Consider the following 12,614-nt stretch of genomic DNA (forward strand, 5'->3'; position numbering starts at 1 on the left):
CATTTCTATCTATCTATCTGTCTGTCTGTCTGTTTATCTCTCTGTCTGTCTATCTATCTATCTGTCTGTCTGTCTATCACTCATTTCTATCTATCACATTTCTATCTATCTGTCTATCTATCTATCTGTATGTCTATCTATCTGTCTGTCTGTCTATCTGTCTGTCTGTCTGTCTGTCTGTCACTCATTTCTATCTATCTATCTATCTCTCTATCTGTCTGTCTATCTATCTGTCTGTCTGTCTGTCTGTCTGTCACTCATTTCTATCTATCTATCTCTCTATCTATCTATCTATCTGTCTGTCACTCATTTCTATCTATCTCTCTATCTGTCTATCTATCTATCTGTCTGTCTGTCACTCATTTCTATCTATCTATCTATCTGTCTGTCTGTCTGTGTTTATCTCTCTGTCTGTCTATCTATCTATCTGTCTGTCTGTCTATCACTCATTTCTATCTATCACATTTCTATCTATCTATCTGTCTATCTATCTATCTGTATGTCTATCTATCTGTCACTCATTTCTATCTATCTATCTGTCTGTCTGTCTGTCTGTCTATCACTCATTTCTATCTATCACATTTCTATCTATCTATCTGTCTATCTATCTATCTGTATGTCTATCTATCTGTCACTCATTTCTATCTATCTATCTCTATCTGTCTATCTATCTATCTATCTATCTATCTATCTATCTATCTGTCACTCATTTCTATCTATCTATCTCTATCTGTCTATCTATCTATCTATCTATCTGTCTATCTATCTGTATGTCTATCTATCTGTCACTCATTTCTATCTATCTATCTGTCTGTCTGTCTGTTTATCTCTCTGTCTGTCTATATATCTGTCTGTCTGTCTGTCTATCACTCATTTCTATCTATCACATTTCTATCTATCACATTTCTATCTATCTATCTGTCTGTCTATCACTCATTTCTATCTATCTATCTATCTGTCTGTCTATCACTCATTTCTATCTATCTATCTGTCTGTCTGTATGTCTATCACTCATTTCTATCTATCTATCTCTCTGTCTGTCTATCTATCTATCTATCTATCTGTATGTCTGTCTATCACTCAATCTATCTATCTGTCCATCACTCATTTCAATCTATCTATCTGTCCTTCTGTCACTAATTTCTATCTATGAAATACTTCCACCTTCGAGGTCATCAAACATATGTTCACTCACTAGGTTCCTGTTGGTTGTTTTCACTCTGTGTAGAGTTCACAGGCTCCGCCTCCTCTCTCACAGCTGTTTCCTGTTCCTCTTTGGCTCTCTCTCGGTCAATCATCATCGTGATGCCCCTCACCAGGTCTAACAGAGCGCTGAATGCCACTGACATGGCGTAACCTTCAGGGATTGAGGGCGGCTCCACCTTATCCAACATCTCCAGACTGAGTCAAAAACGTTACAGAAAAAAATAAAAATAAATAGCATTATGCAGTTGTGTTGAAATTTTTATGCATGTGTTTAAGTAATCGTACAGTATGTTAAGTGTGGCAAAATTGTGTGTGATCACTTACTATGTGGCTTTGGCACTGCCCTGCACACTGACGTTCATGAGGGGGATCCAGGTGCCCCTGTACTCAAACGCTGCCTGTGTGGTCAAACCTCCACCTTGACATGCGACACCCGGACCTCCCTGACCAGACGCCTGTGAACCCGATACTGACCCAGCTGACAGAGGCAGAGAATTTGACTTTGAAATGAAGTAATCAGTCATAGGTGTACCACACATACTCTACATAACAACAACAATGGCTGCAGTACAATTCGCATACATTCCATCTTATGCAGTGCACAGGATGGTGGATTCTTTGTGAAAGCGTGTTTATCTGACCTGCAGTTGTGCTGGTGGATGATGTGCTTCCTGTGTTGGGGAGGTTGAAGAGTGACTGGATGAAGGAGCCCAGAGCGTTGACGATATCTCTGAACACTTTAGTGGAATGCTGCTTCATGTCATACGACTGACAGAAAGACCTGCGCACACACACCACACGTATGTACACACACACACACACACACACAGACACACACAGCACACAACAGAGAGACAGTAACACAGACAGAAACACAGAGAGAGAGAGAGAGAGAGAGAGAGACAGTGGTGGCAATTAATCACAAGAAATGTAGAACTTCAGAAAAATTATATTTGGGCACAATTTGTCTGATTGATGTATTTGTGTTCAAGTAACTATCTATGTGTATAACATTTCATTGACTAACTAGCTTATTAACAATCTGTGCAAAATCTATCGATCTGTCTGTCTATATATTGGAATAATTATGTGTAAAACGTCCGATTGTCTAACTAACTAGACTATTTGTGACAATCCAACTAATTACATTTCTATTTGTGTAAAATTAGACTAACTAACGGTCTATATGTGTAAAATTAGACTAACTAACGGTCTATATGTGTAAAATCTTTACACTATCTACACTATTTATGTAAATCTGATTGACTGATTAAAATTTGACTAACCAACTAGCTATCTAACTAACTACATACCTATTTGTTTACATTTTTACAGATTAATTAGCTAATTAACTATCTGTGCAAAATTTGACAAACTGACTGACTATATTTATCTATATATAACTTTTTTACTATATTATATTATATATTTATATTACTGTGTAAAAATTGACGGTCTTATCTATCTATCTGTCTGTCTCTCTACCGTCCATCCATCCATTTGTCTGTCTATCTATCTGTGTGTCTACAGTATCTGTCTGTCTGTCTGTCTGTCTGTCTGTCTATCCGTCCATACATTTGTCTGTCTATCTATCTGTGTGTCTACAGTATCTTTCTGTCTGTCTGTCTGTCCGTCCATCCATTTGTCTGTCTATCTATCTGTCTGTCTGTCTCTCTGTCTGTCTATCCGTCCATCCATTTGTCTGTCTATCTATCTGTGTGTCTACAGTATCTTTCTGTCTGTCTGTCTGTCTATCTATCTGTGTGTCTACAGTATCTTTCTGTCTGTTTTTCTGTCTGTCTGTCCGTCCATCCATTTGTCTGTCTATCTATCTATCTATCTATCTATCTATCTATCTATCTATCTATCTATCTATCTATCTATCATCCATCCATCTGTCTGTCTATCTATCTATCATCCATCCATTTGTCTGTCTATCTCTCTGTCCGTCCATCCATTTGTCTATCTATCTATAAATCTAATCTATCTATCTATCTGTCTGTCTGTCTCTCTGTCTATCTATCTGTCTATCTACAGTATCTGTCCGTCCGTCCGTCCATCCATTTGTCTGTCTATCTATCTACAGTATCTTTCTGTCTGTCCGTCTGTCTATGTATCTATCTATCTATCTGTCTGTCTGTCCATTTGTCTGTCTATCTACAGTATCTTTCTGTCTGTCTATCTATCCATCCATCTAACTATTTGTCTGTCTGTCTGTCTGTCTATCTATCTATGTGTCCGTCCATCTATTTATCGACCTATCTGTCTATATATATCTGTGTGTGTTTCTCACCGCAGTAAATGTGGTTGTACACACAATCTGTGCACAGACTCCACAGCTACAGCTCTCAACCACTGTGGCTTCTCTCCATCCAGAAACTTCACCAGCAGAGAGAGGAAGATCTCACACTCTGTCACCTGCAGGACACACACACACACACACACACACAAATTAGCCAATCATAATAGAGCTCATTTACATCTTCTTAAAGGTACAGCAGCAAAACTGCCTGTTTAATTGTAAGGGTCAGCGAGAAGGTAGATACTGGCTGAGAAAAACTAAATTCTGACTGTTTTGGTGCAAGACACCTTGACTAACATTATAAGTGCACGACAGGAGACCAAAAAAACAGATGAAATAGTTTCTCACCAGGAGGCTGTAAAAGTGTTTAATCAGGACTGAGACTACCCGCAGCAGTCTCATACAGATGGGGAAATAAGGTTTCTCGACGGGCGCTGGAGACGACGCGCTGCTGCAGCTGCCCTGACGGAACTTGATGTTTGGAGAAAACAGCTTGATGACCAGCGGACACACACGCTCCTTCAACAGGAAACTGAACTCCTGGTGCTGCAGAGAGAACATCAACAAGGTCAACAGCGGAACTACTCATCTCCTCTTGATTATTTATCATGCTTATTTTAGGAACATTGTGGAATGTTTAATGAGGCAGTGTTGTGTTTACCTGCAGGAAAACTTCCGGAAAGTCGTTTAACACAGACTCCAGCAGCTCCAAACCAAATGTCCGTGTCATCTCTGTCATTCCCACTAACCAGTAGGGGGCATCAGCGTTCACTAACTGACACAAATCCTGTAGAAAGGGCAACATTTACCAAACAGAAAACTCGGATTCAAAATGATACTTTGTTTAAACTAATGCCTCAAAATCTGATTGGATGAGGCCACTGAAGCCACTGTAAAATAGATGATATACAAACACACCTGTGACCGCACAGGTAACATGGGTGTATTTGAACATATATTGCCATTGCTATCATTTTATAAAAGCAACATGGCTAACTCAAGTCTGTGCATTACACGCTGCCTCACATCTAATATTGAATTTATTATTTAAGGAACGCTTTTTACACTTATCTACAATCTGATGCATCTACACCGATCTCATTTTTTAACAATGCAAGCAATGTTTCTAATCTGGACACTGATTGGCTGTGAGAGAAAGAGGTGTCGCCCCACCACTCGGTGGTCGCACCTGGAACAGCATGTAGGCGTCTTTAGCGCTGGGTCTCAGAGTGCTAACAGAGCGGCGGTTACTGTTGCCCAGGACAACAGGGGGCTCTTCCGTCAAACCTGCGGTGAAAGAACAGAAATGAAGTACAAACATTTTAAACAGATGTTATGATGCAAAAAAGTGACTCTGACCTTTACATTTCTCGTCCTCTGCAACCATTCGTTCAAACACCACGGTAACGACCTGCCTGACGGTTGCAGCCGCCGTGTTGTTGGTGATGTTGTCTTTCGTGAAGTGGAGTCGGAAACACAGAACGATGGCCTTAGACGAACACAAAAGCAGGGCGGTGAGGAACAACTGTATATTTTCAGTTTAAAACTGCAACAACGAGCAACAAGACACTGTGTCACACGCTCTGCCACAGTGCACACATTTTTTGTTGCTACTGTACCTTTAAGAAATGTAGTTTTCAATTTAAAAGGTGCACTCAGTAAGTGCTCGTCCCATCGCTCTCAGACGTACACTAATTGTGGCTTTGGACTCTATATTGACACGTATATCACCAAACCGGATACTGGAAGTTTGTTTACTATGTGCATGACACAGTGTCGTGTTCTGTCAACATGGCAGCGCCCATGAGGGGGCGATCTGCTCAATGTAAAAGGAAACAGCTTTTATTGGGTTTACTTTGCGTGCATTGCATCTATACATGCTCTGTTTGTTGGGTACCTTTGATAGAACTTCATCGTGAACTACTGTGTTGGTTGTGAGGAGCACTAGAACCGTCTGCAGTAGTTTGAGCTCCTCCAGTCCGTTCTCCATTAGTTGCCATAACATGTTAATAATGTTCCCTGCTGCTGCCTGCGCACACACACACGTGCACACACACGCGCACACACACACGCGCGCACACACATTAATGCACTAAATATCTTCTATTGTGGCGCTTCGTCACTCATTAAGAAAGAGTCTCTGTGTGTTTCCTCTCACCTCAGACACGACCTCATGTGACATGAGTCTCTGAATGGCGGCGAGACACATCTGAGTGATTTTGGGTTCTTTGGTTCCGCAGCCCATGAGGAACGGCTGAACCACCTCAGAACTGTTCTCCTTCAGCGCTGGTCACACAGGGAGCAACAAATGAATCAGGGTGATATTTGATGGCATTGAGTGTTTTGCTCTCAGAATCATAAGATCCAATCCATGCCTATTAGTCCTAAATAATCATATTTTCTTTTTAAATGTTCTTTCAAAATCAAAGCCATTATCCACTAAAGATGTTTTGCAGAAGCTCTGGATTTCACATCTGCATTGAGATTAAGAAAATGGCCAGGTTTGACGTCAACGAAGGCATCGTTCTCGTGTGTGTCGCAACCGAACGCAAATGAGACATCAGTCTTAGCTCTATATCGAGCTGTGTTTTTCTGTCTAGATCATTGTGTCAGTAACACTCAAGGAAATACACAGCTACAACATTACATGTGCTCACCCGCAAGGATGTCTGTGTTTCTAGCAGCAATAGTTTTGATCTTGACGATGCCAGATTCTGCAGCCTAAAGACAGAACAAACATGTTCAAGATCCTTCAGAGACAAATTGACATACTGGAAAAGCATCACATGATTCTGTTACTGTATTCATAATGATAACAGTGTGTATTAAGTCTAGCTTTATATCTAGCCAAGCATTGGTTTTGCTGCATTAGAGTACAAAAATGACTGTAATACAATCATTTAAATCAGCAGAAATTACAAACAGTACACCAAATGCTTCCACAACGTATACTTCTTAAATAATATATAAATACAAGACTACAATATATTTTCCATTTATTGAAATACTTTTTTTGCATCACAGTAATCAGATTGAGATTTTCCATATTGCCGTAATGAGAGTTTAGGGAGAAAATGTGGATAATTGATATGAAAATAAATGTATAAATGAAATATTATTAGAAATGTATGTTGTAGCCTTATGATAAATTGTTTAAAATATAATTTTTCAACATTAATCTATAGCTACCACCCCTGGGGTATGCTAGTTTGCTAGTTCGTATCCCATTGCGTGCTGAGTGACTCCAGTCAGGTCTCCTAAGCAACCAAATTGGCCCGGTTGCTAGGGAGGGTAGAGTCACATGGGGTAACCTCCTCGTGGTCGCTATAATGTGGTTTGTTCTCAGTGGGGTGTGTGGTGAGTTGTGTGTGGATGCCGCGGTGGATGCCGCGAAGCCTCCACATGTGCTATGTCTCCATGGCAATGCGCTCAACAAGCCACGTGATCAGATACGCGGATTGACGGTCTCAGACGTGGAGGCAACTGGGGTTCGTCCTCCGCCACCCGGATTGAGGCGAGTCACTACGACAACATGAGGACTTAAAAGCACATTGGGAATTGGGCGTTCCAAAATGGAAGTAAAAGGGGAAAATATTATTAAAAAAATTTTAATTAATTAAAAAAACATTTGGCGAGAATTTTTTTTGTTTATTGTCATTCAAATAATTACTCAATGCAACAAAAAAAATTATATATATATATATATTCAATTTATCATGTTACGAAACAGATGCTCACAGGCATTTGTCTTCAGAAAAGACCTTTACACCACAAACATCACAGAAGTCAAACTCCAACATTCTTTTAGTCTTGACGTGCACTGTTCTTTGATCTTAAAACTCTTCAAAAGAAAGTGTTGTTGTGGACAGACAGAGTCTAAGATAATACAGAAGTATGTTATAGAAATGTGAAGTGTTTCAGAGGTGTCCGTGTCGAGCCGTGCTCAAACGCTTTTGCTTCTAATTTGTAGAGCGGCTTGAACAGTAGGAACCGAGGCGTTTAGTGTTGTGTCATATTAAACAGCCTTCCAGCCTCTGCATAAGCATGGGAAAATGCTCTTTATTAATGTGCTAATAACCAAGAGAGTCATTTCTTCATCACTAGAAGGATGTGGACTTTAATGTGCAACTAGGACATGCAAATAATAACGGAATTTGCAATCGTGTTTATATTTTGACCACATTATGCATTCTTAATCATGGAGTCTCTGTGCTGTTGGGCTCATTCATGTGGATTTCTCTGTGATAGTCACAACATATACACACGTGTATGCTATTAGCACAACCTAACAATCTTTTTCGGCCACCGAAATTTCAGTGCATCTCTGGTTACCACAGTAAACACTGTCAGGGTATTTTAGAACGATGTTCCATCGCATAAGCGGATGAATGCATGTTCAAGAACCGTTAAAGGTGCTGTAAGTGATTTCAGACGTTCTACTTGTATGAGAGCTGTTGAATTAGCCACGCCCACTCTTTCCAAAACCCCGCACTCCAAAGATACCAAAATGAGCTTTATTGAGGGGAGAAACGGTTGTTAAAAACAACAGCAGCAAAATAGCGCCCTCAGCTGACAACTGTTATGAACAACATGGCATAAAAATGGCATTATGCCTCAATAATCTGCTGCAACTACAATACAATGAGAACGTGAAAAATGATTGACAGGTCAATTTGTCCGTTGTCCGCGGACACATTTTTGTTTGCAGTTTACAAAGTCTACAGCTATCACAGAGTCAGTTTGTTTGAACGTACATCAACAACAATATATGGGAAGCGTGTGTTTTCTACGTAATTGTATTATTTGTATTTAGCATTTAGTATTTTACACGGCTCGTTCGACGCATCTCGGCAGTTTTCTGGTGAAATGAACACTAGAGGCGCTACAATAACAATTACTTTTATTGGGGCCTGGGTAGCTCAGCAAGTAAAGGCACAAGTTTGATTCCAGGGCGTGCGGAGTGACTCCAGTCAGGCTTCTTAAGCAACCAATTGGTCCGGTTGCTAGGGTGGGTATGGGGTAACCTCATCATGGTCAATATAATGTGGTTGTTGCTCTGGGTGGGTTGCGTGGTGAGTTGTGCATGTAAACAACTGTTGGAAAACTTAGTATGTAGATGCCCTAAATGACTATAGTTAGCTAATATTAAATCTGTGGAGTGGTTAAAAAATGTGTTCAATGACATCAATCTATGTGTATGTAAACTTCTGACTTCAACTGTATGTATGTACATACAAGCCTGCCTATATACTGATATGTGCAATGCGTGGCACTTAGATCTATATTAGAGTTTAGGCTCTATATACACATAAACATGCACATGCATATAATATGCATACTGTACATATGCATATTCAGTCCATTCAAGATCTTGGTTGTCATTGTACAGGTACAGGTACAACGCACAAATGTATGCATATATACACTCCTACTCACTAATATGATATATTAATACACACAAGGACACGGAGATGTGTACATATACACATGTATAGATGTCAGTACCTCTTTGACTGGAGGGAATTTCTTCTTGCACTCCATAGACAGCGAGCGCAGATCCGTCTGCATGTTCTCCAGGAGTTTCTTCACCGCTTCAGGGCTGCTGGTCGACATCTTTACACTCATTCAACACTAATTACACTCTAATTAACGACTATGAAATGAAACTAAACTGACCGATGCGTCGGCTCCAGCGCGAGACATATAAATAAACCGTCAGTCACACACATCAATAAATGTGCCTCTGTTCAGCCGAAAACGCGCTTGTGTGCCATAAACATGATCTTAGTCATGCTTATGTATATTATCTATATGATCCTGATAACATATGTAATCTATATGCGCGCTTAACGCCGCAGTTTCATAAATTTTCCATCAGTCCTGGATGCCATAATGCCAGTGCGGAAAATGACACGTCACGCCACGCGTCACTTCCGTAAACACTGTACGGGGAGTAGCTGTGGCGCCCCCACGTGGCCGTTGAGCAACGGTTTATCGATTTAATTTACTGCGTTCTCATGGCATTCAGTAAAGTACAGGGGTGTGGGGGTTTCAGTACGGCTGTAACTTATTTTCAGGGGTACCGACAGTTTCAGTACAGAGTAAATATTTGACGTGGCAGTGTAGGCGTTCTCCTAATTCAGAATTTGCATAGGTCACCGATCATGCGCACTAAAAGTGTATGATGATAACCCACATCACTAACGGTAGAACGGTTTTCTTTTTTTTGCCGTTAATAGAAACAGATGACGAAAATTAATGTCAGTTTGTCAAAGTAAAGTCAAAATAAAGATCCGCATTTACAGGGGTTGCGAGCGATATACCTGTCCCAACTGAATTACATGTGTAATATAATATAATATAATATAATACAATATAAAATAATATAAAATAATATAATATAATAAAATATAAAATATAATATAAAATAATATAAATATAATATAAAATAATATAATATAAAATATAATATAATAAAATATAAAATAATAAAATAATAATAATAATATAATAAAATAATACAATAATAAAATAATAATAAAATTATAAAATAATATAAAATAATAAAATAATATAATATAATAAAATATAAAATAATATAAAATTATAAAATATAAAATAATATAATAAACTATAATATAATATAAAATAATAAAATACAACATAATATAACAATATAATATAATTTAATATAACATAAAAATATAATAAAATAAAATATAATATAATAAAATATAATATAACGATATAATATAACAATAACATTTTATTATATAATACAATGTATTCATTTTGGGTTGTAATACTTTCATTTTTGAAATGGCTTTATTTATTATTTTATTTATTGTTTTGCATTGTTTTATATTTAGATTCATTGAGCAGAAATCAAACAAGAGATCAAATAAACCTAAATTAACTTCAAGAGACTTCAAAGCTTGTGTTGCAACCAATTTATTACAACAGCTATTTGCTGTGATGATCTGTTCATAACAACAACAACAACAACAACAAAACCTGGATTTAATGGATTAATCCATTGTGTAGATAATTCATTTATTATTATTATTTCTTTAATTGATGTAATGTTTATACATGAGTAATATATCTGGCTAAAGAAATGTAACACATTTACAAGTTCACAAAATCCAAATTTCATCCGCTCTGTACAAGTTATTTACATAGAGATTGCTGGTGGTTCACTTCAACACGTCATACAAATCATTCAATATGTACCAAAAGTGAGAAAAACAATGAAAAGGGAAAATTGATTGGTCCTCAATTTGCAATCAAGTTGATTTTTGCAGGCATTAAAACATGTTTACCTCTATTATAAAGTGAATGCTATGACAAACTAACACTGCATTAATAAAGTTTGGATAGGACAATAGAAATACAGAATCATGGAGTACAGAAATGTATGATTTATATTAGCTGACATCCCAGAATACTCTCAAATGCACAAGGATTATTGATCATTAAGCTGTATAACTCTGTTAATTTTGTTTACCTCAAAACATACAATTCAAATGGATTTCCGTTCATTGCCTTTAATACTAATTTTATAACAATGTGATGAAAGTTCAAACACTCATAATAACTTCTAACTAAAGCATGTTGATGTGAATCCTACGGATTCTACTGTATTTATGAAGCATATCCATATGGATTCTAAAAACACTCATTTGCTTCCTCAGAAAGCAGATGCATTGATTGTTTTAACCGAAACAGTCGTAAAGACATTCCCGTTTCCATTTCTAACACCTAGCTACTATTTCGATTCTGTTCTACTCTGACACCTGCTGGGCAAAGGGTCTGATGGGATTTCCCGCCAAAACAGTGCAGACACCCGCTTATAATTAAACAAGTTTGGCTATTTTTGTACGGTGAAATCTTAATGTTATGACTTACAATGACATTCTAGACAATATTGTGCTTTCAACTTTGTGGAAATAACCGTTTGTGTAGATTTAAAAGAACCGGTTCATAAGAGTCATTCGTTAGGGAATCGGACTGCACTGGTCGTGGTGTAGATTTAAAAGAACCGGTTCATAAGAGTCATTCATTAGGGAATCGGACTGCACTGGTCATGGTGTAGATTTAAAAGAACCGGTTCATAAGAGTCATTCATTCGGGAATCGGACTGCACTGGTTGTGGTGTAGATTTAAAAGAACCGGTTCATAAGAGTCATTCATTAGGGAATCGGACTGCACTGGTCGTGGTGTAGATTTAAAAGAACCGGTTCATAAGAGTCATTCATTAGGGAATCGGACTGCACTGGTTGTGGTGTAGATATAAAAGAACCGGTTCATAAGAGTCATTCATTAGGGAATCGGACTGCACTTGTCGTGGTGTAGATTTAAAAGAACCGGTTCATAAGAGTCATTCATTAGGGAATCGGACTGCACTGGTCGTGGTGTAGATTTAAAAGAACCGGTTCATAAGAGTCATTCATTCGGGAATCGGACTGCACTGGTCGTGGTGTAGATTTAAAAGAACTGGTTCATAAGAGTCATTCATTAGGGAATCGGTCTGCACTGGTCGTGGTGTAGATTTAAAAGAACCGGTTCATAAGAGTCATTCATTAGGGAATCGGACTGCACTGGTCGTGGTGTAGATAAAAGAACCGGTTCATAAGAGTCATTCATTAGGGAATCGGACTGCACTGGTCGTGGTGTAGATTTAAAAGAACAGGTTCATAAGAGTCATTCATTAGGGAATCGGACTGCACTGGTCGTGGTGTAGATTTAAAAGAACCGGTTCATAAGAGTCATTCATTAGGGAATCGGACTGCACTGGTCGTGGTGTAGATTTAAAAGAACCGGTTCATAAGAGTCATCCATTAGGGAATCGGACTGCACTGGTTGCGATGTCGATTTAAAAGAACCGGTTCATAAGAGTCATTTGTTAGGGAATCGGACTGCACTGGTTGCGATGTCGATTTAAAAGAACCGGTTCATAAGAGTCATTCATTCGGGAATCGGACTGCACTGGTTGTGGTGTAGATTTAAAAGAACCGGTTCATAAGAGTCATTCATTAGGGAATCGGACTGCACTGGTCATGGTGTAGATTTAAAAGAACCGGTTCATAAGAGTCATTCATTAGGG

At 38.4% G+C, this 12,614-nt stretch overlaps 1 protein-coding gene across 2 annotated transcripts in view; it reads right to left on the reverse strand.

Annotated features, from left to right (window-relative positions):
* The window catches only part of LOC127640121 (protein MON2 homolog), a 286,480-nt gene extending 277,079 nt beyond the window's left edge, over positions 1–9,401 (reverse strand). For both annotated transcript variants that reach the window (XR_007970059.1, XM_052122525.1), the window contains exons 1-12: positions 9,014–9,401; positions 6,166–6,229; positions 5,667–5,794; positions 5,406–5,537; positions 4,868–4,997; positions 4,698–4,795; positions 4,170–4,295; positions 3,857–4,054; positions 3,500–3,624; positions 1,848–1,987; positions 1,531–1,684; positions 1,196–1,401 (exon numbers count right to left, since the gene is read on the reverse strand). Coding sequence is in view for 1 of the 2 variants with exons in the window: in XM_052122525.1 (XP_051978485.1) it covers positions 1,196–1,401; positions 1,531–1,684; positions 1,848–1,987; positions 3,500–3,624; positions 3,857–4,054; positions 4,170–4,295; positions 4,698–4,795; positions 4,868–4,997; positions 5,406–5,537; positions 5,667–5,794; positions 6,166–6,229; positions 9,014–9,133 (1,621 nt within the window). In the remaining variant the exon portion in view is untranslated. The remainder of the gene's footprint in view (positions 1–1,195; positions 1,402–1,530; positions 1,685–1,847; positions 1,988–3,499; positions 3,625–3,856; positions 4,055–4,169; positions 4,296–4,697; positions 4,796–4,867; positions 4,998–5,405; positions 5,538–5,666; positions 5,795–6,165; positions 6,230–9,013) is intronic.
* Positions 9,402–12,614: the final 3,213 nt, after the last annotated feature.

Source organism: Xyrauchen texanus, chromosome 49 (assembly GCF_025860055.1).
Source record: "Xyrauchen texanus isolate HMW12.3.18 chromosome 49, RBS_HiC_50CHRs, whole genome shotgun sequence".
NCBI classification, from domain to species: Eukaryota; Metazoa; Chordata; class Actinopteri; order Cypriniformes; family Catostomidae; genus Xyrauchen; species Xyrauchen texanus.